The 26,787-nt window shown below is 48.2% G+C and overlaps 1 protein-coding gene across 1 annotated transcript in view; it reads left to right on the top strand.

Annotated features, from left to right (window-relative positions):
- SCAP (SREBF chaperone) overlaps positions 1-26,659 on the top strand; it is a 33,721-nt gene extending 7,062 nt beyond the window's left edge. Inside the window, exons 2-23 of the mRNA XM_073551191.1 lie at positions 1,648-1,862; positions 7,693-7,816; positions 9,785-9,942; positions 11,184-11,404; positions 11,498-11,603; positions 11,703-11,875; positions 12,487-12,613; positions 12,736-12,848; positions 12,932-13,026; positions 13,845-13,943; positions 14,993-15,205; positions 15,276-15,721; positions 15,840-16,031; positions 16,186-16,387; positions 16,461-16,576; positions 19,466-20,027; positions 21,581-21,666; positions 21,737-21,819; positions 21,968-22,134; positions 22,370-22,450; positions 24,371-24,577; positions 25,095-26,659. Of these exons, the coding sequence (XP_073407292.1) occupies positions 1,741-1,862; positions 7,693-7,816; positions 9,785-9,942; positions 11,184-11,404; positions 11,498-11,603; positions 11,703-11,875; positions 12,487-12,613; positions 12,736-12,848; positions 12,932-13,026; positions 13,845-13,943; positions 14,993-15,205; positions 15,276-15,721; positions 15,840-16,031; positions 16,186-16,387; positions 16,461-16,576; positions 19,466-20,027; positions 21,581-21,666; positions 21,737-21,819; positions 21,968-22,134; positions 22,370-22,450; positions 24,371-24,577; positions 25,095-25,340 (3,939 nt within the window). The 5' untranslated portion in view covers positions 1,648-1,740 and the 3' untranslated portion in view covers positions 25,341-26,659. The remainder of the gene's footprint in view (positions 1-1,647; positions 1,863-7,692; positions 7,817-9,784; positions 9,943-11,183; positions 11,405-11,497; positions 11,604-11,702; positions 11,876-12,486; positions 12,614-12,735; positions 12,849-12,931; positions 13,027-13,844; positions 13,944-14,992; positions 15,206-15,275; positions 15,722-15,839; positions 16,032-16,185; positions 16,388-16,460; positions 16,577-19,465; positions 20,028-21,580; positions 21,667-21,736; positions 21,820-21,967; positions 22,135-22,369; positions 22,451-24,370; positions 24,578-25,094) is intronic.
- The last annotated feature ends 128 nt before the right edge of the window (positions 26,660-26,787 follow it).

Raw genomic sequence — 26,787 nt, 5'->3', positions numbered from 1 at the left:
GTTTTCCATTAAGATGGGTTGATGTCGCCAACAACGCGCTGCTATGTATTGTATGTAGCAGAGCGTCTCTATAAATGCTACAGTGATGCAGACCGAAACGTTGTCATCTAATGGCTGAAGGCCGTGCACTTAGCAAAACGTCACTCTCTATACACCGTCCCTGAGTTACAGGGCGAGAAAATAACAGGAAGGTGTAAAAGAGGAGCAGCGAGGTCTGAGGCCGGAAACTAATCATTGCCATGAATGAGCCGTCCTGTGGTTTTTCTCCAGTACATGGAGGGAGAGAGCGACTGTCTGCTTCTCTTAGATTGTGGTCAAGGCTAAAATGTCCGTTCTGTGATGTGGAGGAAAATATCCAATATTTGTATCTGTACTCACTGTGTACATACATTACTGATGCTGAGTTACATCCTGTATTATACCCCAGAGCTGCACTCACTATTCTGCTGGTGCAGTCACTGAGTACATACATTACATTACTGATGCTGAGTTACATCCTGTATTATACCCCAGAGCTGTACTCACTATTCAGCTGGTGCAGTCACTGTGTACATACATTACATTACTGATGCTGAGTTACATCCTGTATTATACCCCAGAGCTGCACTCACTATTCTGCTGGTGCAGTCACTGTGTACATACATTACTGATCCTGAGTTACATCCTGTATTATACTCCAGAGCTGTGCTCACTATTCTGCTGGTGAAGTCACTGTGTACATACATTACATTACTGATCCTGAGTTACATCCTGTATTATACTCCAGAGCTGCACTCACTATTCTGCTGGTGAAGTCACTGTGTACACACAATACATTACTGATCCTGAGTTACATCCTGTATTATACTCCAGAGCTGCACTCACTACTCCCTGTGTCCCACACGCCCGGGATTACCAGCCACAGTGTCAGTTATCGCGTCGATATCATTAGATGCGGTAAGTCCGCGCGGTTCACTGCACACATGCGGATTTATCTGCGTGAGTAGAGCGCAGCATTTTGGATGCAGTGAGAGTACGCCGTTATATCCTGATCGCGGGTCGTAACTGTAGGATATGGTATGATTTATATCACCCGTGTGTCGCCCTCTCTCTTTCTCACGGGTGACTGCAGGCCCAGAGGACATGGCCCTGGAGGATGGTACGGAGAGGCAGGGGCCTGTAGGTGGCTGTACCCGGAGCTGTCAGCTGCCCGTCTCGCAGATTTCTCTCTCGTTCCCCTTCCGTATATTTTTCTGCTCCGGATCATGTATTCAAGGAACGTGGAGCGTACCATGAATGTCACTACCGGTAGTGCCGGCATTATTACTGCTGTGTAGTACCAAACGAGACCTCATAAACTCTTGCTTTGTTTCTATACATAAATACATGGAAACCATCAGTAAGCAGGTCTGTTACTGATAACTGATCACTTGTTTTTCCTGTTAAACTGCAGGAAAAAAAAGGTATTTTTCCATTACGTGTCCTGCTTGTTGGCCTTTTTTGGCACATTCCAGCTTGGCTGATAACCCTGCTTGTTGACAGTTTCCAGTAGTAACACGATAGTTTTTTTTTTGAAAACGGTAAGAAAGCAGATGTCATTGCGCCCTGGCAGAGCATGCTGGGGGTTATACTTTCGTGCATTGCTGATTGTGTTTCTGTCTCTCGCAGGTCGCCGCTCGTGTGTCTTGGAAGCCGCCCGTCCCCTGTGGAGTTGCCTGTCAGGTGCGTTTCGTGATGGGGGGCAGGTGACACCATCTGAGGATGCCCTTCACTGACAAGCTGCGTGAGAAGATATCACAGGCGTTCTACCGCCATGGTCTGCTGTGCGCGTCCTACCCCATCCCCATCATCGTCTTCACTGCGCTCTGCATCGTCGCCTGCTGGTGAGTCCTGATACCCAGAGCGTGCAGGAAATACCGGGATGTACTGTGTCCCCCACGACAACACTTCTTGTCATGGTCTTTGTGTATGGGATTTTTCCACCGCCTGCATTTCTGGCAGATCTCGTGCCGCTGCTGTCAGGCAGCTGTAATGTATACCGCCTGCTGCATGACGCTGCGGAGCGGCTGCCACAACACTGTAAGATGAGATGCCGTCACAGCGGGAGCCTCGTACATCCGATCCGTAAGAATTTACATTGGAAATAATGAGGATGGAAGTCAGCGGCGGGTGTGATGTCATTCATGTACCGCCACATCACCCCTCCGCACTGGACATGGTGGTCTTCTGGCATCGGGTGAACCCATGTACTGCAGGCGCCGCTGATCGCTGTCCCTCTATTACACCCTTGTGTGTCCAGAGGCGTATGGTGCAATATTTAGAGGCGTCCCGTCAGTACATAATGACCCGGCTCAGAGATGGAGGACGGGCCTGTGAGCTGCGTCTGTATTACACCAGACCAGGACAAACCTAATGACCTCTCCTGAAAGCCTCGGCCCCCGCTATAGGGCGCAGTGTGCACACAGGGCAGCGACCTGCGGCATCCGGAATGTGTGACCGGGGTTTGTAACCTGTCTGTAGGGGCACATGGCTGTCACCACCGAGTCACCCCGGACACCAAGGCCGCTGTCACTGTAAAACGTGTTATCTCTACGGTGCGGACTACAAGTAGCAGCAACACCTCATCAGCCCGACCTTGTTTACTCTTACATATAATATCAGAATGGAGTTTATCATGGGGCAGTCAATTATAGAGAATCGTCCTCTGTGCTGCATATTCACTGGTCACATTTCACTGAGAGGCGTAAAAGGATCGATGCCGGAATAAAACTTCTGTTTATCTCATCCAGTAAAAACGGGAAATCCATAATTAAAAAATACAGAGCGATTCTTCCTCGTTCCTGTATATTCTATGACTAATGGCTGTTATACCATAAACGCATAGGAATCTCAACTACTATAATACTGCCCCTATGTATAAGAATATAACTACTATAATACTGCCACTATGTACAAGAATATAACTACTATAATACTGCTCCTATGTCCAAGAATATAACTACTATAATACTGCCCCTATGTACAAGAATATAACTACTATAATACTGCTCCTATGTACAAGAATATAACTACTATAATACTGCTCCAATGTACAAGAATATAACTACTATAATACTGTCCCTATGTACAAGAATATAACTACTATAATACTGCCCCTATGTACAAGAATATAACTACTATAATACTGCTCCTATGTACAAGAATATAACTACTATAATACTGCTCCTATGTACAAGAATATAACTACTATAATACTGCCCCTATGTACAAGAATATAACTACTATAATACTGCCCCTATGTACAAGAATATAACTACTATAATACTGCCCCCTATGTACAAGAATATAACTACTATAATACTGCTCCTATGTACAAGAATATAACTACTATAATACTGCCCCCTATGTACAAGAATATAACTACTATAATACTGCCCCCTATGTACAAGAATATAACTACTATAATACTGCTCCTATGTACAAGAATATAACTACTATAATACTGCCCCTATGTACAAGAATATAACTACTATAATACTGCCCCCTATGTACAAGAATATAACTACTATAATACTGCTCCTATGTACAAGAATATAACTACTATAATACTGCCCCTATGTACAAGAATATAACTACTATAATACTGCCCCCTATGTACAAGAATATAACTACTATAATACTGCCCCTATGTACAAGAATATAACTACTATAATACTGCCCCTATATACAAGAATATAACTACTATAATACTGCTCCTATGTACAAGAATATAACTACTATAATACTGCTCCTATGTACAAGAATGTAACTACTATAATACTGCCCCTATGTACAATAATATAACTACTATAATACTGCTCCTATATACAAGAATATAACTACTATAATGCTGCTCCTATATAAGAGAATATAACTACTATAATACTGCCCCCTATGTACAAGAATATAACTACTATAATACTGCCCCCTATGTACAAGAATATAACTACTATAATACTGCTCCTATGTACAAGAATATAACTACTATAATACTGTCCCTATGTACAAGAATATAACTACTATAATACTGCCCCCTATGTACAATAATAATGCATTTTATTTTTATAGCGCCGACATATTCCGCAGCACTTTACATTTCAGAGGGGACTTGTACAGACAATAGACATTACAGCATAACAATAATCACATACAGTAGATTATAACAAATACCAAGAGGAATGAGGGCCCTGCTCGCAAGCTTACAGTCTATGAGGAAAGAGGGAGACACGAAAGGTGGGTGGTAACAGTTGCCCTGATTGTATGGACCAGCCATAATGTTAAGTGTGTAACAGTACAGACACAGAGGGCTAATGGATGCATAAAGCATGTGGGAACATGATGCTGGGAACCTGGTTATGGTAAAACTTTTGGCTCTGCCACACAGGGATAGATTAGGTTAATGTGTTGAGGCGGTAGGCCTGTCTGAATAAATGTGTTTTCAGGGCACGCTTAAAATTGTGGGGATTGGGGACTAATCGTATTGACCTGGGAAGTGCATTCCAAAGAATTGGCGCGGCACGTGTAAAGTCTTGGAGACGGGAGTGGGAGGTTCTGATTATTGAGGATGCTAACCTCAGGTCATCAGCAGAACGGAGGGCGCGGGTAGGGTGGTATACTGAAACAAGGGAGGAGATGTAGGGTGGTGCTGAGCAATGAAGAGCTTTGTGGGTGAGGGTAATAAGTTTATACTGAATTCTGGAGTGGATGGGTAGCCAGTGTAATGACTGGCACAAGGTAGAGGCATCGGTGTAACGATTGGTGAGGAATATGATCCTGGCTGCAGCATTCAAGACAGATTGGAGAGGGGAGAGTTTGGTAAGAGGGAGACTGATTAGAAGAGAGTTACAATAGTCGAGACGAGAATGAATAAGAGAAACAGTAAGAGTTTTTGCAGAGTCAAAAGTAAGAAAAGGTCGAATTCTAGAAATGTTTTTGAGGTCCAGATGACAAGAGCGAGCCACTGATCGAATGTGGGGGGCAAAGGAAAGCTCGGAATCAAGTATGACCCCAAGACAGCGGGCATGTTGCTGGGGAGTAATAGTGGAACCACACACAGAAATGGCAATGTCGGGTATAGGTACATTAGTAGAGGGAGGAAACACCAGGAGTTCAGTTTCAGATATAGTGAGGACATATTAGACACAGCATTTAGACAATCGCCGGTGTTTTCTAGAAAGGCTGGCGTGATGTCAGGAGAAGAAGCGTATAATTGGGTGTCATCAGCATAGAGATGGTACTGGAACCCAAATCTACTGATTGTTTGACCAATAGGGGCAGTGCACAAGGAGAAGAGGAGGGGGCCTAGGACTGATCCTTGGGGGACCCCAACAGTAAGGGGAAGGTGAGAGGAGGAGGAACCGGCAAAAAATATAGTAAAGGAGCGGTCAGAGAGATAGGAGGAGAACCAGGAGAGAACGGTGTCCTTGAGGCCAATGGAGCGGAGCATAGTGAGGAGGAGCTGATGATCCACAGTGTCGAATGCTGCCGAGAGATCCAAGAGAATTAGCATGGAGTAATGACCATTTGATTTAGCTGTTAGATCATTAGAAACTTTAGTGAGGGCAGTTTCAATGGAGTGTAAAGAGCGGAAACCGGATTGGAGAGGGTCGAGAACAGAGTTTTCTGAGAGATAGCGGATAAGACAGGAGTGGACCAGGCGTTCCAGTTTAGAGATGAAGGGAAGATTAGAGACAGGTCTATAGTTAGCGGCACAGTTTTACAAGAATACAAGAGTACAAGAATATAGCTACTATAATACTGCCCCCTATGTACAAGAATATAACTACTATAATACTCCTCCTATGTACAAGAATATAACTACTATAATACTGCCCCTATGTACAAGAATATAGCTACTATAATACTGCCCCTATGTACAAGAATATAACTACTATAATACTGCCCCTATGTACAAGAATATAGCTACTATAATACTGCCCCCTATATACAAGAATATAACTACTATAATACTGCCCCCTATATACAAGAATATAACTACTATAATACTGCCCTTATGTACAAGAATATAACTACTATAATACTGCCCCCTATATACAAGAATATAACTACTATAATACTGCCCTTATGTACAAGAATATAACTACTATAATACTGCCCCTATGTACAAGAATATAACTACTATAATACTGCCCCTATGTACAAGAATATAACTACTATAATACTGTCCCTATGTACAAGAATATAACTACTATAATACTGCCCCTATGTACAAGAATATAACTACTATAATACTGCTCCTATGTACAAGAATATAACTACTATAATACTGCCCCTATGTACAAGAATATAACTACTATAATACTGCTCCTATGTACAAGAATATAACTACTATAATACTGCTCCTATGTACAAGAATATAACTACTATAATACTGTCCCTATGTACAAGAATATAACTACTATAATACTGCCCCTATGTACAAGAATATAACTACTATAATACTGTCCCTATATACAAGAATATAACTACTATAATACTGTCCCTATATACAAGAATATAACTACTACAATACACATGAGGTGTATATTTCCTGTGATAGTGTTTTCCATATTATAGTTTCTATCATGTCTTTGTTGTCTGAGTGTTCTATATATAATATTTGTAGTGTTTTGCTTCCTGCCTGTTCTGTCATGTGATGGGTCGTATGGTGCTCTTACATAGTGTCTCGCAGTTTCGGCTCACACTAGTTTACGGTGGTGTCTTTAGGTGGAGATTTCACCTTTGCTTCAGTTACTGATATTACCGGCTGAACCACTTCTGTCGGAGTTCTCTTCTAAGGTGCTTAGCAGGACTGTGGAGAAGATGATGCATTGCTTTGTGGAGCAGTGTGAGTTTTTGCTGTGGCACAGAGTGGGTGTTGATTATTTTTGTGCTGTTCCCTCTATAACACTGTGGGTTGATGTTATCTATATGTGACCTGTGTGGTCACTGCTGCATCCTTATCTTCTACCGAAATTACACAGAGTCGTGATCCTAGGCCTGGGCAGCTGATTCAAGTGGAGAATAACATTAATTTTGTCCATTATATGCATTTTCACCCCTATTCCTCCCATACACGGTACACACAGACATGAGGGATTACTGCTTCCTCTCCTGTCTCTATGTAGCACATGTTCAGAATCTCAGCAGCATGGAGGACAGCAGTACTCAGCAGCGTAGCTGTGAATCCGCCACTTGGGTGAGATAAGTACTTACTAGAAAACTATAATACGGATGAAATTCTAACAGTACTGAGCAGTGTAGCTATGAACCCAGCTTTGGATGGGATATAACACGTGAAAGCAATAACATGTATGCTATTATGCGTCAGTAATGAGTAGTGTAGCTGTGAATCCTCTAGTGGGGTGAGATAAACTGCAACACAGAGGATACTACACAGCAGTACTGAGCAGTGTAGCTGTGAGATAAAACCACCTTTTCCTCCTCCTTCCTTCACTTCTCTCTGTATAGCCTCCAATAGGCCGCTATCATTGATTACTCATGTTTGTTACTGGACGCTTCTTGGATTTCATGGATTTAAAGAGTGTAGTTTGAGGGGTCCAGCAGGCCAGGGCTGCACAGTGTGGGCCCCATCAGCTCGGCTTTGGCGCAGTGACCAGAAGTGAATGATGAGCCTTCATCTTATTAACTCCGTCACTGACTCTTCCTTCTCAGCTCTCCTCTCCTGAAGCTTCCCCTACCCGGCACAGGACCTGTCGAGTACATCACACCTGTGAAGGACTACTCCCCACCTCCAGCTGAACAGAGCCCGGACGACCGCAGCGATCGCCCAGACTGGGTGAGTAGTTACTTCACCTTTCCAGCAGTAGAATCCTCAATTTGCCATTCAGCGTTTAGGAAATTGGGCAAAGTCCAAATTGGTTTCGTCTCAAAGAGCAAGACCATGGTGCAGCTGAGGACTCTTATATAGACCCAGACGTGCCAAAGAGTCGCAGTAGGGCCGCAACCGTGTCAAATGTAGCACGCTGTGCCGGCGCCACACAGAAAGACGAAACCGAGCAAGTCATAACAAGCAGCGACCTTGTCCTCCTTCCTGTTATCTGACCACGTGTGATGTTATCTGCACCAGAAGGATCTGATCACTGACCTTAGTACCAGGATAAGGATGAGGCACCGACATCCCCCAAAATGCAGTGTGACACCGAATCGTTTGGAAACGTGCCGTGTGCACAATATATAGTATGTGTGTAATGCTCCCGCCTTGACTACTGCAACCTCCTGCTCTGTGGCCTCCCCTCTAACACTCTCGCACCCCTCCAATCTATTCTTAACTCTGCTGCCCGACTAATCCACCTGTCCCCCCGCTATTCCCCGGCTTCTCCCTGCACTGGCTCCACCTTGACATTACCCAGAGACCCCAGAACAAGACCCTAACCATGACATACAAAGCCATCCACAACCTGAGTCCTCCATACATCTGTGACCTCGTCTCCCGCTACTTACCTACACGCAACCTCCGATCCTCACAAGATCTCCTCCTCTACTCCCCTCTTATCTCCTTCCCACAATCGCTTACAAGATTTCTCCCGCGCATCCCCCCTACTCTGGAACTCTCTACCACAACATATCAGACTCTCGCCTACCATGGAAACCTTCAAAATAACCTGAAGACCGACCTCTTCCGACAAGCCTACAACCAGCAGTAACCACCGATCCACCAAACCGCTGCACGACCAGCTCTACCCTCACCTACTGTATTATCACCCATCCCTTGTAGATTGTGAGCCCTCGCGGGCAGGGTCCCCTCTCCTCCTGGACCAGTCGTGACTTGTATTCATTAAGATTACTGTACTTGTATGTATTATGTATACCCCTCCTCACATAGTAACATAACATAGTAACATAGTTAGTAAGGCCGAAAAAAGACATTTGTCCATCCAGTTCAGCCTAAAAAATTCTGTCAGAATAAATCCCCAGATCTACGTCCTTCTAAAGAACCTAACAATAACTGTAAGATACAATATTGTTCCGCTCCAGGAAGACATCCAGGCCTCTCTTGAACCCTTCGACTGAGTTCGCCAACACCACCTCCTCAGGCAGGGAATTCCAGATTCTCACTGCCCTAACAGTAAAGAATCCTCTTCTATGTTGGTGGAGAAACCTTCTCTCCTCCAGACGCAGAGAATGCCCCCTTGTGACCGTCACCTTCCTTGGTATAAACAGATCCTCGGAGAGATATTTGTATTGTCCCCTTATATACTTATACATGGTTATTAGATCACCTGTAAAGCGCCATGGAATAAATGGCGCTATAATAATAATGTACATATATACCTCACTGCTGGGGTAGTATCTGAGAAGTGCAGTCACTGTGTACATCCATTACATTACTGATCCTGAGTTACATCCTGTATTATACTCCAGAGCTGCACTCACTATTCTGCTGGTGCAGTCACTGTGTACACACATTACATTACTGGTCCTGAGTTACGTCCTGTATTATACTCCAGAGCTGCACTCACTATTCTGCTGGTGCAGTCACTGTGTACATACATTACATTACTGATCCTGAGTTACATCCTGTATTATACTCCAGAGCTGCACTCACTATTCTGCTGGTGCAGTCACTGTGTACATACATTACATTACTGATCCTGAGTTACATCCTGTATTATACTCCAGAGCTGCACTCACTATTCTGCTGGTGCAGTCACTGTGTACATACATTACATTACTGATCCTGAGTTACATCCTATATTATACTCCAGAGCTGCACTCTGTTACACGTATCTTCTGGTCTCTGCAGTATCTCGGACGGCCCGTTGCATACATCCAGCAGGTTCTGGTGAAGGCGGTGGTTTCGCCTTGGGACAAGAACTTCTTGGCGGTGGACGTCTTCCGCTCGCCTCTATCCCGGGTGTTCGGATTGGTGGAAGAGATCAGGAATCATGTGCTCAGGGAGAGGTAAGTCTGAGAACTGTATATGGGGTTGGGGTAGATTTTGCAGTTACAATTCTGCTGATTGTTTTTAGTAACAGTCAGTAATAATGTCTACCACCTCTACTCACTAACCAGATCTCGTCCTGCTCGCACAGCTGTCGGCTTGTTACAGTGTATCGGTGTAGATCAGATCCAAGAGATGAGGATTTTGCTGCACCTGTTGGTCGGGAGGTGTAGTGAAATAGGTATATGTATGACCAGCAGTAATTAACATCTGTTTTAGGCTGCAGGTCTCGCAAAGGTCACAAACCTATATTATCCTGAGAAGACAGTTTTCCTGGTCCCTGCCCCCCAGGGGGCCTTCCTGAGAACACACACACAAAATTGGAAACATTTCACACCACCTAGTGTCTTTGATGGAGAGATGCCAAATTGCAGCCTGACACTATCTATTTACTATGAGAAAGAAAAGTTATACAAACAGCATTCAGAGAAAAATAATGTATTCATTGGCAAAGTAGCCATAGTCCAGTCACAAACCAGCAATTAGAATATTAACACAAGAGACTGGTCTAGAAATCTGATCCCAAGGTTAAATCTATAAATTAGGCCTTTACACAAAGAAAGATGTTCACAGACTGAGGGGCAGCCAAGCTGATGTGTGAGGCATTCCGTAGTCCCCCCCCCCCCCCCCTCAGGGAGCAGAATGACAGACTGCAAAGTTTAGACACTTCTGTAAGTTTCTCACTTTTATTTTATCACTGTTTTGCATATTTGTATGTCACTTCTTGTTTCCATTTTTATATCTTTTATTGTAAGCACTGTACCTTTTATATTAAAGATTAAAACTTTAAGTCTGAACCTTGTATGGTCTAAAGAATCTATAGCCTTAGAGTGTGTGATCCTGGTGTTTGGCAGACAGAGTGGTACTTCTGGGACTCATCACCCGTGTATTCGCTGAGTGGTGGCAGCGTGTATGAGCGGGGTGTGTGGTCTGTGTCCGAGGTGTGATTTATGCTCCCACTGCAGCATAGGACAGAGGTTAAATGCTGTACTTAGTGAGAGGAGATAGATTAACCCTTGCAGGCACAACACCAAGTAACATGCGGAGAAGCGGGCACGTGACAGGAGGGATTTAGTCTCTGAGGTTTAACATGAATGCATCTTTTCACTGACTGGAAGCAATGATCTTGAAAATGGCGAGTTTTATGCTTTCATTCACATTACTGGACTACTCTTTTTTTCTTTTTTTTTTTCCTCCCCAGAAATAGTGAGACAAGTCTTGAAGACGTCTGTCTGCAGGTGACCGACCTCCAGCCAGGACTGAAGAAGCTCCGAGAGAAACTCCCAGAACATGGCTGCCTCCTCCTGTCTCCGGGAAACTTCTGGCAGAACAATCAAGAACGATTCAACCAGGATCCTGACCTCATCGGGACCATCCAACAACATGAGCCGAAAACTCTGCAGACGTCGGCCACCCTCCGAGGTAGGAGACCCCCCTACAGCTGCTGGAGCGGCCTTCTCGGAGCCACCATAGTGATTTCTGAGGGTCATTCCCGTTCTCTTCTCTCTCCTGCAGATCTGCTGTTCGGGGTCCCTGGAAAGCAGAGCGGCGTCAGCCTGTACAATCGGAAGCGGATCGTGTCTTACACCATCACGCTGGCGCTGTGCAGATACGACGCAAGGTAGGGTCAGAGCACTGCTCCACGTAAGCGTATGTCACGGAGTAATGAACCTTTCCCTATGTATGGACGTCTCAGACTACATCCCTGTTATATCGGCAGGTTCCTGAGCAGCCTGAGAACCCGTCTGAGACAGCTGCACCCCAGCACCAACTGCACCACCCAGGGGCAGAACATCGTCCACGTCCATTTCAAGGAGGAGATCGGGATCGCGGAGCTCATTCCTCTGGTCACCACTTACTTCATCCTGTTTGCATACATCTACTTCTCTACCAGTACGTACATGCTCACAGAGACGGGGTGGGGGGGGTCTCACTGACTGGTAGTAGAATCATCCATAGGTCTGCATAGGAGCTGCATACCCAAAACATATTAAAGGGGTTGTTAAGACTTGCATGAGTAAACTTGCAAAGTGCTGCCAAAAATGAGTAGCTTTGTAATTTACCGGTTATTAAAAATCCTCAGTCCAGGGCAGTGTCCAGCATGTTGCCAAGGTTATCAGCCACCTCTGCAGTCTTTAAGGGGTAGGCAGTTTCCTAGGAAATCTGCGTGCACTCACAAGCTCTATGCTGGATCCCAGTGTTGGTGCGCTGCTCTCTTCCGATGCTGCAGAGACATAGGCTCCTCTACGTGCAGCGAGCGAGAGCATGACGCTGCTCTGAACGCTCATTCTCCAGCAGCGCTCTGCTCCACCGGCCAGAAGAAACCCGGGAGGCTGTGGAGCTACTGAAGAGCGCAGCTGGGATCGCCCTTTAATCCACGGGATTTTTTGCTCCACCTTTTAGTTGCTTTGGGACAATAATAATATTAGTAATATGCAGTGAGGGTGTTCTGATCGTCGTTGCGTGCATGCTATTATTTATCTACTTGTTTTTATGCTTTAAAGGGAAGATCGACCTGGTGAAGTCGAAGTGGGGCTTGGCCCTGGCCGCGGTGGTGACCGTGCTGAGCTCGCTGCTGATGTCTGTGGGACTGTGTACCCTGTTTGGGCTGACTCCGACCCTCAATGGCGGGTATGTAGCTGTGTCTGAGAAGGCGGCGTGCAGAACCTGCTCCACGGACCCTTCTTTCATTAGTTTAGGGTCCTGGACCCCCACATCTCGGCTGCTGTAGTCATCTTTGTCTCTTCGCTCAGGGAGATCTTCCCTTATCTGGTCGTGGTCATTGGATTAGAGAATGTTTTGGTGCTGACGAAATCTGTTGTGTCCACTCCGGTTGACCTTGAGGTGAAACTCCGCATAGCACAAGGTGAGTGACCTGTGGTTCCTTGTGGTTTTGGACATGTACGGATTCCCCTCTGATATATGTTGTGGTTTCTCTGGCATGTTCAGGGTTAAGTAACGAGAGCTGGTCCATCATGAAGAACATGGCCACGGAGCTGGGGATCATCCTGATTGGATATTTCACTCTGGTTCCTGCCATTCAGGTGAGGCGTGGTCAGAGATCGGCGGTGTACGGGGATTCCCCCGTGTCTGTGTGCTCCGCTATCAGATCTACTCATGAAGGACATTACGTCTCTGCACTCGGTGAACCTTCGCTGCCTCAGATACAGGTGTGTGCAGGATTTTCCATCGTGAGCGGCGCCTGCTGGGGCTACACAACCTGGCCTAGTTTTTATGAAAGGTGTGAGCAAGAAACAAAAGCAGAAATGGTTTCTAGAACTGTCAATGCCGGGCTCTGGGAAGAATGGGCTGTTCTCTGGGACCCCCAGAGATAGAACTAGTGGTCAGAGACGAGCGAATCTGTTTGCAGGACCCTGGTCCAGTGGCCGGGTCAGTAGTCCATAGCTGCTGAATGAGAGCCCTGCAAATCACCTTCTACCAGTCAACATCCGCTGCTCCTTTTTTGATCACCCGATTTGGCGCTTTCACCACATTTCACCAGGCCGAGTAATCTGAAGAGCTGATGGTGGGAAGAGGTTTACAGGGCTCCTGGCTAGGACCCATGGGCTACTGACCCGGCTGCTGGACCTGGCTCTAAAGATTTATACGCACATAAAGTGGTCGACGTTCTCAGTTTTGGCACAATTGGCAAATGGTGGATTTCTAGACATTAGGAAATAGGGGTCGCCTGTAGGATGAGTGGTGACACTAGGTTTGTGCCCCTGACACCGATCTGTGAAGGTCGTCTGTAGTGAAGGATTAGGAGGTGGAGGACGGGGATGTTCTCCTTACACTCGGGGCACGTCCTCTGCTTTGGATGGATGTTCCTCTTCTCATGTTCTTCCCATTTCTTCTCTCCTAGGAGTTTTGCCTCTTTGCTGTGGTCGGGTTGGTATCAGACTTCTTCCTGCAGATGTTCTTCTTCACCACCGTATTATCCATCGACATCCGCAGAATGGAGGTACATAAGGGGTTTAGGAAAGCAGATGAGCACAGTGACTCCATGTAAGATGTTACACTCCATGCCACCACGGTGGCGCTCTGACTCCGTAGCTGTCTGCACTGCTGTTACCCTGCTTACATATTTGCATGCTCAATAATAGGAAGCCATCAGTGTGGCCCGAAGTGAGGCAGGATGTGTGCAGTGATGGTGGGAATTCTTGTAGCTGTAAAGATCTCCACAAACGTACATGTAGATCCCAAGGAATGTCAAATGAGTCCCTTGCCTGGTACATTTTGGGGATCGTCTTATGCATTTTCTTGGAAGCAGAAATCTGCAGGGCCGTCACAGAGCTAATCGGAGCAAACCAGATAAGGCTGAGACCTTGAGGATCCTCCCCGGCGTGTGGATGCACGTGCCGAAGCTTGTATTCCGCAGCTGCGGGATATGAAGCCAAGCCGCGTCGTGATCACTACATGTGATCCTTCAGTGCAAATGATTTAGTGTGAGCCCATGGGGACAGAGATAAGAAGCATCCTGATGAAAGATGCGCCACATTTATGAAGAGATTGGTGCCTTTTATTAAACATGATGCTTTGTAGGCAGCCGCCGCGCCACACGCGGAAACTCGTGACCGCCATGAACTAGAGATGTCCGCTGTAATGTAAGCAGTTGTAGTAAATCCGCCAGGACATGGGGCCCCTGTCCGTCCACCTAAACACAATGCAGCCAGAAAAAACTGTGAAATGTCCACATTTCTGCGCAGATTTGGTTTTCATAAAGCTATTCACCTTTATGTCACAATGTTGGTGCATGTCCCTTCATATACCCTCCCCCCATAATCCTGAAAGCTGGGTCTCCCGCTGCTGGGGCCTCCATCCATCAGTTCAGCAGGATCCCAGTAATGAGTATTTAGTTCGCCTGCAGCGCCACCACATGAAAAGTTGGGTATTACACATTGTCTTTGCCATCCATGTACATGTGATTCATGGGTACGCTGGGGTCAGACACTCTATGATCTAGTGCCCACCTTGCTGAAAGACATCTAACAAGCGCTCTCTTACCGGCAGCTCGCGGACCTGAACAAGAGGATGCCAGCCGAGGCCTGCATGCCACCATCAAAGCCTTTGTCACGTGCACCGAAATACGAGCGTCAGCAGGCCCTGCGCCCCAACACCCCTCACACCATCACCCTGCAGCCCCTGCGAAACCTGCGCCTGCCCAAAAGACTGCGGCTCATCTACTTTTTTGCCAGGACGCGACTGGCCCAGAGGATCATCATGGTGAGTGCAGGCTGACGACTGCTGCCTGGCTCTGTAAATGGCCGTTGTATAACACGTCTCTTCTCTACAGGCAGGGACTGTGGTGTGGATCGGGATCCTGCTGTATACTGACCCTGCCGGCCTCCATACCTACCTGACCACCGTTCAGGTCACGGAGCAGAGCCCTCTAGGGGGCGCTGTGGTGCCACCCATTCCTGTACCCGTTATGCCAGCGTCTGACCCACAGAGCTCCCTTTCCATCCTCCCCACTGGCTCCTCTCAGCTCCTGGAGAATCAGTCTCAACGAGACCACAATGAAGTGATGGAGACCCTCAGAGGGGCCTTAGAGAGAAATTCCAGAGGCAGCTGGGCAGAGAGGCAACGTAAGGACCAAAGCAAAGTCGTACCAGACCTTAAGGAGGACCAGGCTCACACAGAGGTCACTTGGGGCAATGAAGATGAAGAAACATGGCGAAAACTGTCCTTCCGGCACTGGCCAGCGCTCTTCAGCTACTATAACCTCACCCTGGCAAAGAGGTAAGAAAGGGGTCTCTTGTATGATGGCATGTTAACTCTTTCCTCACTGTACTCATGGGGGTGCCTATCATTTGTTTTGTGCGCACTGCTTGACCTCGTCTCAATGTGTCGGCCGTAGGTACATCAGCATATTGCCCATGATCCCCATCACCCTGTATCTCAGCCCGGAGGAGGTGTCTGAGGCGCGGCATCCTCAGGAGGTCCAGCACTCACAGATATTTCAGCAGCAGAGGGATGAACGTTCGGAGGAAATCAAAGTGGCTCCGTCTGTGCCCAAAACCCAGGGATCTGTGGACGTCACCCTGTACAAGTAAGACTAGAAAGATGGCAGCTTCCTCCTAATACCGCCTTACCTATCCCGATGATCGTCTTCCGTCCCATGCCCCCATCCTCCGCGCCCTGCTTCCCCTCCTCCTTGACTCTTTCCGTCCTCCCAGAAGTAAATCAGTCTTTTCTCTCCTCAGAGTTGGAGCTTTGGGTTTAGCGTCTGGCATTCTGTTGGTTTTGCTCCTCTTCTGTCTTTACCGACTGCTGTGCCCTAAAAACTACGGGCAGAACGGTCTGTCTCACAGCCGCCGGAAGAAAGGGGACCTGCCATGTGACGACTACGGGTATTCGCCCCCCGAAACCGAGATCGTGCCGCTTGTCCTGAGAGGTCATCTCATGGTTCGTGGCCTGACTTCATCAGGTATCCTTTTCTGCTGTACTCTCGTCCTCATCTTCTCCCGCTGTCTCGCAGGACATCGAGTGTCTCGCCAGTGATGGGATGCTGTTAGTTAGCTGCTGCCTGGCCGGTCAGATCCGAGTGTGGGACGCTCAGACGGGAGACTGCCTTAACGTGATTCCCAAGCAAGGGTAAGAGGAGAATCACATTGTACGCATGATATGACGAGGGAAAATGTGCGCCCCAAATGTGGAGCCCTCGATGGGGCACAGGAATATTGGGATGATGGTGACCTGCTGCCGCTTATACACTTAGGTGCTTCAATCATCAACGGAGCCTTGATCCTCAAACTCCATATTATTATGTGCTGCACTCGGAGGATTGTAGTGAAATGCGTCGTCATAAAGGCCCCGTCTCACTAAGCGATCTCGGTAGCGAGATCGCTGCTGAGTCACAACTTTTGTGACATAACAGCGATCTCACGAGCGAGATCGCTGTGTGTGACAGCGATCAGCGAGCGGCCCCCCTGCCAGTATCGCTGATCGGTGCAAGAAACCTCTGGACATTTCTTTGGTCGCTGGTCTCCCGCTGGCCAGCACGCATCGCTGTGTGTGACAGGCGGGAGACCAGCGATCAGGTGTAAAAAAAAAAAAAAAAAAATATAGTTATTCTCACCTTCCGACGTCGCGTTCAGCCATCCTGCCTCTCTCCACGCTCCGGTCCCAGTGATCCTTTGCACGAATGACCGCGAGACTTTATCCCTCGAGACCGTGACATCTCTCGGTCATTCGTGCAAAGGATCACTGGGACCGGAGCATGGAGAGAGGCAGGATGGCTGAACGGGACGTCGGAAGGTGAGAATAACTATATTTTTTATTTTGATTCTATTTTTTACAGCGATGGCCAGCGATGCCGGGCGCTCGGCATCGCTGTGCTGATCGCTGGTGAAGCGGTCTGTGTGACAGCTCACCAGCGATCACATAGCGACTTACCAGCGATCCTGACACCTTGATATCGGTGTCGGGATCGCTGGTAAGTCGCTTGGTGTGACGGGGCCTTAAGATTCTCTAATGTCCATTACAGCAGAAGGACCTCCTGTAACTCCGACAAATAATCACCACCTGGATTTACAAGGAATTTTCCTTTTTCCACAAGAGTTTACAAAATTTAGAGACACTGAAGCCAGAATGAGCCGCTCAGCTGCAACTTGGAACTTTATTCCTAGAGAAAGACTCTGCATGTCTCCATCTGAAACCTGTAAGAGCGTGCCGGAGCTCCTGGGATGTGTAGTGCACGATGGCCCCCGAAATCTGCACCCCACCCCCTCCCTCTGTGGCCGTAATTAAGGATGGAGCCATCTGAAGACCGTCCACCCCCCCCCCCCCCTCCGCCAGAGACCTCCTTATCTACGGGAGGATAAGATGAACCACAAGAGATGAATGACATCAGAACAAATCTATCGGACACTTTCTGTCACCAGAAGACGCCGTATCGTGTCCTACCGAGAAAAGCTCCTAAGATGCTGAAGAGCCGACGAAGGTTCCTTCCTTTTACTGGACCTGAGATGGAGAGTCCCAGGATTGTGTCTTGATTCCTGACGCCTGTATTGTGCTGTCCAAGGCTCCTTGGTTCCCAGACTTCTCAGCAGCGGTTTGATTGCCCAGAAGTTCCCCTTTTACTCATGTTTGGTCCTGAAACAACCTAAAGTCAGTTTTTTGAGGGCACTTTGAATAAACAAGCGACTGATTGTATGAAAGGACAGAATTGTCTGATCTTTACATACGGCATTACTAATACTGGGAAACAATTCCTCTCCAAAGCGCAAAACACATTGCTGGGATATTACCAAGGTCAGTGCAGAATTAAAGGGAAAGTTAATTCAGAGATGGATATTAAAGCTCTCCAATGTAGAGACTACATAAGCCGAGAGCAGGAAATGCGTCTGTAAATGGCGTCCTTCCCCACAATAAAACATCGACCCTCCATGCACCATTGGAGGTAACAGCGAGGACTTCTGCCATCTTACACCCTTTCCTAATGACGAGTCTGCAGGACGTCAACGCTTCGCGAGTCCCCCCTGAATGTGAAGAGTTCAGGTGTCGATGGTTTTGTGAAATCTACAGTGAGGGTATTTTTGATCTTCTGGATCCCGTGTCTGGCGAGAAGTGATCTAAGAGAAAAACACTAAATCTTACCCAGGAGGAAAAAGGATTTTCCTTTGTCAGGGTCTCCAGTGGATGCAGAGTCCTCCGGGGACAATAAGACCCCAAAACAGAGGAAGTGTACAACACATGCTTCATCTGAGCACCTTATCTCTCTGGCTTAGCCAGTATCCACCGGGCCTCCTGATGAACCGTGTGGATGGTGAGACTCGTCTGACATAAGTCCCTTTGTTTTAATTTCCTTCCTGAGGTGGTATATGCCCTGTATCAATTTTTGTACTCATCTGTAATAATGGGTGTACACTTCTCCTGTTTTAGGGTCCTATATCAATTGTAATAAGATTGGTTATTCGCCTGTGGAAGGAATTTTCACTCCACATGGACATTGTGCCAGTAGGAGTTGTCATAGGGACAGAAAATTAATTACGCGATTTAAAAAAAATCTTTTGTATCATTTACAATATACCTACTGGATTATACTAGTTTCCTTGATATAGAAAATTAACCCTAACGTTGCACTCATATCTATAATTCATCTCTTATCTTGAAATCTATGTTTTCCCTCCTGCATAGCATTGGGGCTACTAAGGAAAGGGAGGGCTAGCCGCCGTCGAGTGAGGGCGCCAAACAATCGTTAGGGTGCCAACCTCCACAGCCTGGCGGGGTCAGTTAGGGTTACACCAGGGTCCCTTTAGGTAACTGTATTGGTCTGTGTGTTTTATATAATCATTGCTCAGCAGGATCATCCTCACACACTGTCAGTCTTCCACATTGGGTGGTGTTTTTTATAAGAAATTAATATCTGCTTTTATGGGATTATATGTGACAGTAATGCAGCCATCATGGCAGCGTATTAGCACATTCCCATCCGGGCGTCCTGTGCGGCCGTTGACAGTGTCTGCCTTTCCTCCCTTCCAGGCTGCGCAGGGAGAGCAGTGGGATCTCCGACTATCAGGACACCTGGGAGCAATTGCCTGAATGTAAATTCCCCACGGACTCCTTGGAAAACGGTTACTTGAAGAGGAGACAGCCGCCCTCCCTGCCGCCGCTCTTCTACGATCAACCCGATCTTTCCAGTCTGATCGATACGAACTTCTGCGAGCAGGTGAAGCTGGAGGAACCCGAGAGCGGCCCGGGACTGGTGAAGCCGGAGCCAGAGTCCAGCGGGTACGACTTCAGCAGTCTGGTGCAGCGGGCCTACGAGGAGCACGGAGCCTCCTGCAGTTTTCCTCCTGTCTTCTCCCCAGCACCCTATGGACAGTGCCAGCTTATACCAGGCGGGCGCAACAGATCACCCGGGAGCCGGTCCGATGGCGGCTGTGCTTTTGTTAGGAGGAAGAGCTCTGCAGAAGAGCTGGTGCTCTGTAATGGCACATCCTCACCTGTTTCCGGATGGGATGAAGATTTCGACAGTTCGGTGTGGAGTTTGGGACTACAAGGAAACCTCATTGTAGCTGGGAGGAGTAACGGAAAGCTCGAGGTATACAGATGTGAATGGTGTATAGCTGAGCTTAAGGTGATTGACCGCTCCCCTGGATGTGCCCGGCAGAGGTTGACAGCCTCCTGGTTATGTCTGTTGGAAGTTGGCGAGCCCCTGGCTGCGCCGGGCAGAGGTTGACTGCCCCCCCTCCTGGCTGTGCCGGTTGACTGCCCCCCCTCCTGGCTGTGCCGGTTGACTGCCCCCCCTCCTGGCTGTGCCGGTTGACTGCCCCCCCTCCTGGCTGTGCCGGTTGACTGCCCCCCCTGGCTGTGCCGGTTGACTGCCCCCCCTGGCTGTGCCGGTTGACTGCCCCCCCTGGCTGTGCCGGTTGACTGCCCCCCCTGGCTGTGCCGGTTGACTGCCCCCCCTGGCTGTGCCGGTTGACTGCCCCCCCTGGCTGCGCCGGGCGGAGGTTGACTTCCCCCCCCCCCCCCCCCCTGGCTGCGCCGGGCGGAGGTTGACTGCCCCCCCCGGCTGCGCCTGGATTAGGTTGGCGAGCCCCTCACTGCATCCAGCAGAGGTTGGCGGCCCATGGGAATAGATTGACTACCCCCTGGTTGTGCCTGGCGGAGGTTGGAGAGCCCCTCGCTGTGCCCAGCAGAGGTTGGAGGCCCCCTGGTTGTGCCTGGCAGAGGTTTACGGCTGTTTGGCGACTGTCTGGTGCGATGTCGTGCGTAACTCGTAGTGTAAGCTGGGAATATGGTTGTGTTGCTGCAACCGTGAAGCACGAGGTACTAAAAAAATCCAAATGGCAGCAGACCACATGCACAGACCTTATGGTGAGCAGATAGCCTTGTCACAAAGGAAAAGAACAGTATAGCGCCCCCTACTGGAGGTGCCAATCCTAAATATTAAAACATTCATGACACACCATAAAGCCAATCTGCGGTTTTTCCCTGTAATTTCACACATTATGTGGTAAGATGAACGTTGTCATTCAGCACAACTGGTCCCACACAGACCCAGCCGCACATGGCGGTGGGGATGGGCAATAAAATAGCTATGGCTCAGAAGAAAGGGAGGGAAAGAAAGCGCAAAAATGGAAAGTCGCCCGATGATGACTGGGTGGGAGCGGGGGCTTCAGAGCTTTTCTACCCAAAGTGTCAAAGCAATAAATAAAAAATTAGCGAATGTCGCCAGAGATTGTTCATAGAAAGTATTGCTCAGAATATCATCACTTTTAGGAAAACTGCCCCCCACACAACTTCATCTCACCAGTAACTGGGGCACCTCACTGGTCTCACAAGTTGAGAAGCCTTGCTTTAAAAGGTTACTATTGACTTCTAGGATCGGTGGCACTGCAGACCCCGTTCTTTGCCTATGAAGACCCCTGCATATAAGTCACCCTATGCCAACTGTTTCTAGGGGTCGTCCTGTGCAGACAGCTTATGACCGGTCCCATAGATTGGTGAGATAAGTTGCTTTCACCAGACAACCCCTTTTAAGGAAAAATCTAGTGTCATGTAGTCGACGCCGTGGCTCCTCGTCTGTCTCCATCCATTATCCATGTGCTGGATGCTTTATACCAGCTCCTTTGTTTCTTCGCCCTGTAGGTCTGGGATGCCACCGAGGGGGTCCTCCGCTGCAGTAACGGCGATGGTCAGAGTGGGATCACTGCACTGGTTTTCCTGAATCACAGGTATGTCCTCACTTCTGGCACCGTGCGTGCAGATCACTGGGCGGTAATAACAGGTTTTTCCATCTTCCAGGATCGTCGCCGCTCGGCTCAATGGCTCCTTGGATTTCTTCTGTCTGGAGTTGCGGAAGTCGTCCAGCCCGTTACAGTTCAGAGGTGAGTGGCTTCCGGTCAGACCCCGCGGTCCGTTCCCGACACTTCTGTCCGTGCTTTCCTTACTGGTCAGTCTATTTCTTCACTGGTCGCTCCTGGAGTAAATATTCTGGGGTCTCCATCTTGTACTGACGAGGTTCTCGTTCTTCAGGTGCAGCTGCCCGCAGCGCCATCCCCAGCTCTCCTCTCTACTCCAGCGATGACGTCATCCGCTGTCACCTGACTCACACTGTGTCATGTGCCCACCAGAAGCCAATCACAGTGTTAAAGGCCGCGGCTGGGCGGCTCGTGACCGGCAGCCAGGACCACACTCTGAGAGTGAGTGAGATCCGACAATATTCTGTGAAGTTGACTATTTCTAGTTCAGTTCTTTACAGTTTTCAAGAGCTCTGCTTGCTGTCAGTGACTGGGAAAATGAAAGTCTCTACAGAAAGTAGGATCTCTGATGGCTGCATGAACAACGTGATTATCATGCCCAGGGCTGTCGGTCCTGCTAGCATACTCTGGCACTGTGGTGTACGGTGATACGTAACGGGGTCTCGTCTGTCTGTAGGTGTACCGTCTGGAGGACGCTTGCTGCTTGTTCACACTGCAGGGTCACTCAGGAGGAATAACGGCCATTTATGTAGATCAGGTGAGTGCTTGCACTTGGTGCGGGGAGAGACGCTGCCCCTTTGGGACCTTGTAGAATCCTAGAATCTTAGAGTTGGAAGGGACCTCCAGGGTCATCGCGTCCAACCCCTTGCTCAATGCAGGAGTCACTAAACTCTCTCAGACAGATGTCTGTCCAGCCTCTGAAGACTTCCATTGAAGGTGAACTCACCACCTCTCGTAGCAGCCTGTTCCACTCATTGATCACTCTCACTGTCAAAAAGTTTTTTCTAATATCTAATCTGTGTCTCCTCCCTTTCAGTTTCATCCCATTGCTTCTAGTGTTTGCATGTGAAAATGAGAATAATGATGATCCCTCTACACTATGACAGCCCCTCAGATATTTGCAGACAGATATTAAGTCTCCTCTTAGCCTTCTTTTTTGCAAGCTAAACATTCTCAGATGTTTTAACTGTTCCGCGTAGGACATACTTTGCAGACCGCTCACCATCCTGGTAGCTCTTCTCTGAACTTGCTCCAGTTTTTGAATGTCTTTTTTAAAATGTTCTGCCCAGAACTGGACCCTGTTTTCCTTCGAGGTTGACCAAGGAGGAGTGGATGGGGATAATTACTTCACGTGATCAAGATTCTATGTTTCTCTTATTACATCCTAGAACTGTGTTTGTCTTTTTGCTGCTGTATCGCACTGTTGACTCATGTGCAGTCTGTGATCTATTAGTATACCCAAGTCTTTTTCACACGTTCCTTCATCTAAATCCTTGATAAAGATGTTGAACAACACAGGGCCTGGGACAGAGCTCCCATTTACAGAATGAGAGGAATATCACATTGTAGAGGGATCATCCTTATTCTCATTTGCACATGAGCAATGGGATGAAACTGAATGGGAGAAGATACAGATTAGATATTAGAAAAAACTTTTTGACAGTGAAGGTGATAAATGAGTGGAACAGGCGGCCACGAGAGGTGGTGAGTTCTTTCAATGAAAGTCTTCAAACAGAGGCTGGACAGACATCTGTCTGAGAGAGTTTAGTGAATCCTGCTTTGAGCAGGGGGTTGGACACGATGACCCTGGAGGTCCCTTCCAACTCTAACATTCTAGATGTAATTTTTGTTTTTCTTGCCCGGATCTAGAATCTTGCATTTCTCCCTGTTAAATACCATTCTGTTAGTCGTTGCCCATTGGTCAAGCTTCTCTAGATCCTTCTGAATCCTTTCTCTCTCTTCTCTAGTGTTAGCTATCCCTCCTAGCTTTGCATCATCTGCAAATTTGATTAGTTTACCTTCAGTTCCCTTATGTAGATCATTTACATAAGTGTTGTACAACACTGGGACCAGTACAGAGCCTTGTGGTCCCCCACTTGTTACACTGGGGCCAGGACAGAGCCTTGTGGTCCCCCACTTGTAACACTGGGGCCAGGACAGAGCCTTGTGGTCCCCCACTTGTAACACTGGGGCCAGGACAGAGCCTTGTGGTCCCCCACTTGTAACACTGGGGCCAGGACAGAGCCTTGTGGTCCCCCACTTGTAACACTGGGGCCAGGACAGAGCCTTGTGGTCCCCCACTTGTAACACTGGGGCCAGGACAGAGCCTTGTGGTCCCCCACTTGTAACACTTTGGCCAGGACAGAGCCTTGTGGTCTCCCACTTGTAACACTTTGGCCAGGACAGAGCCTTGTGGTCCCCCAGTTGTAACACTGGGGCCAGGACAGAGCCTTGTGGTACCCCACTCGTAACACTTTTCCAATTAGGTGTGCAACCATTTATCACCACACTTTGAGTACGATCACTGAGCCAGTTATGAATCCACCTAACCGTAGCCTTGTCAATCCCATACGTGGTCATTTTTTCAGTAAGGATAGTATGAGATACTTTATAAAATACTTTCCTGAAGTTGATATATACTATATCTACCTCCATACTTACTAATCCTTCTCTGCAGACCATGGTCCTTGCCAGTGGGGGACAAGATGGAGCCATCTGTTTATGGGATGTTCTCACTGGAAGTCGGGTCGCTCACATGCACGGGCATCGAGGAGACATCACCTCCCTGTTGTGCACGGCATCCTACGTCATCAGCAGCGGCCTGGACGATGTGATCAGTATATGGGACCGGAGCTCTGGCATGAAGCTGTACTCCATACAGCAAGTGAGTGATGGGATCTCTACCTACTGCTGGTGAAGACATGCACATGGGCACTTTACACAGGACTGATACAGAAAAGCCGCACCACATCATCAGATTTCATGCAATACAAAGGGTTAATCCGCAGTATCTCGTGATGAGTGAGTGTGATCTCTGAGTATTTTGGGTGTGCTCATAGATTTTGTGTCTCTGCAGCTGAGTGATTGTGGCTGCTTGACAGCCTGAATTCATGTGGGGATTCCCTAACAAACAGGCAATCCCTGCATGTGTTCAGGTTGTCTAACAGCCGCAAATCATGCAGCTGCGGAGACACAAACAATGTACGATCACGCCCAAAATACTCAGAGAACACCCGCACATGTTCGGGAAACTCTAGTAACAAGCACTCTCTCATCACTTGCGGTATCCCCTCACATGGCAGGAGATCTTGCAGACTGTCCCCATTTGGCTCCTGTCCGTCCCGTAGACATTATATCCCCCGCTGTGTCCTGTCTGACGGCATCACATTCTCGCTCCTCAGGACTTGGGTTGTGGCTCCAGTTTGGGTCTCATCTCTGACAACCTGCTGGTGACTGGCGGCCAGGGCTGCGTGTCGTTCTGGGACATCGGTTACGGAGACCTCCTACAGACCGTCTACCTGGGAAAGTGTGAGGAAGCGCAGCCGGCGCGGCAGATCCTGGTCCTGGACAACGCAGCCATTGTCTGTGACTTTGGCAGCGAGCTCAGCCTGGTCTATGTCCCATCTGTCCTGGAGAAGCTCGACTGAAGGGCTCATCCCATCACTAAAAGATGAGCTAAGACAAAAAAAACCCATATCCTCACGTCTCTAACTATACTTCCAATGGAATTGTACAATTTACAGCTCCACATTTTCTAGGGTTTGGCCTTCAGCTGTCGGCAATGCCCCAGAAAATGCAGGACCCCGGAAAGATTCGTAATGAATCGGCAGCACTTGGCGATCGTACGCGACGGATGTGTAACGCCAGCTCTGCTGCTGGGTTGTGCACCTTGCACTTGTGGGATAAGGGTCTCTTGGGACCCTCAAGGACAGATTGGGCAGGCGATAATGTGAACACTGTCACAAGAACTTGGAAGAAGCAGTAAAAACTCTTGTATGTGATCTGAACAAGCTGCAATATACAAGATACTGAGTATCGAGGACCGCACGTCTCTCCTGCCAATGCAATGGAGGACATAACTGTGTCCTGACCATAGATGGGGGCCAGTAGCTCCCTGCAACGGGGGGAAGGGGGGGTATCACGAGGTGCACAGAAAGATTTGCAGGACCAGAGCCGGGGGAACATCCTACCTGCTGGCATCCTCAGCTGCTTCGTAAGCTCTGGGGCTAGGGCAGTTTGCAGGGCTATGACCTCATAGCCACCGACTACCAAAATGTCCACTGCACCTGGGTCCTGCGGCTCTTTCAGGGTAGGGGGGAGTGTAGGCGCACTATCACCGGGCTCTGCAGATTTATGTCCCGAGAGTGGCAATAGGCTGCTGCTCTCACTACTAATCATATATGCAGAGGGTTAACCAAAGATCGCCCTGTACTCTAAGTGGGGGAATGCTCTGCAGCAGGAGTGACAGTCTGCAGTGGTATCAGGACGAGTCTGGTCCATGCAGTGTGGCCGCGGCTCCCTATGTGCTGACCATGCACAGCGATTGTGGGGGCTGCAGTATCCAGAAGGCTGAATGTATCCCCACATCCCTCCCCCAAGGGGGGGGGGGGGATGCATACTAGCTTGCCCCCTTTCTATCAGGCCGTTAATGGGAAATGTCACTGACCCTTTGGCCCCTGAAAAAACGCAGAGCATCATTATGGCAGCCGGGGGCGCTCTGCTCCTGTGTGCCGTCACCCACCCGACAGCAGCCGCTGCATCGACTACCGTTTAATGTCAGGAGGGATCGGCGGCCGGGGAGAGAGGAGAATATTTTTGGTAAAGGTTATAATTTATTTTGCTGTAGGTCGGAGCTGCTGAGTGTTTGCTGTTCTGACTCTTAGGTTCTTGGAATATTTTAATTTAGATTTTTTTTTTTTTGATCTTCTGTAATTTTCTTACATAAAACTTTCTCTGAAACGTGTTATTTGTTGGCTGAGCAGAAGCAGATCATTACATGAAGGACCCAGCGGGGGAAAAAAAGGGAATATCTGACCCCAAACCTCAGCGCCAATGTCCCGCCGTGACCAAAGCGTCAGCTCGCAGATTACACTG

Source organism: Dendrobates tinctorius, unplaced genomic scaffold (genome assembly GCF_039654945.1).
Source record: "Dendrobates tinctorius isolate UK_male_01 unplaced genomic scaffold, ASM3965494v1 ptg000173l, whole genome shotgun sequence".
In the NCBI taxonomy this organism is placed as follows: domain Eukaryota; kingdom Metazoa; phylum Chordata; class Amphibia; order Anura; family Dendrobatidae; genus Dendrobates; species Dendrobates tinctorius.
Note: the sequence above shows the minus strand (reverse complement) of the source record. Positions and strands in the feature narration are given on the sequence as shown.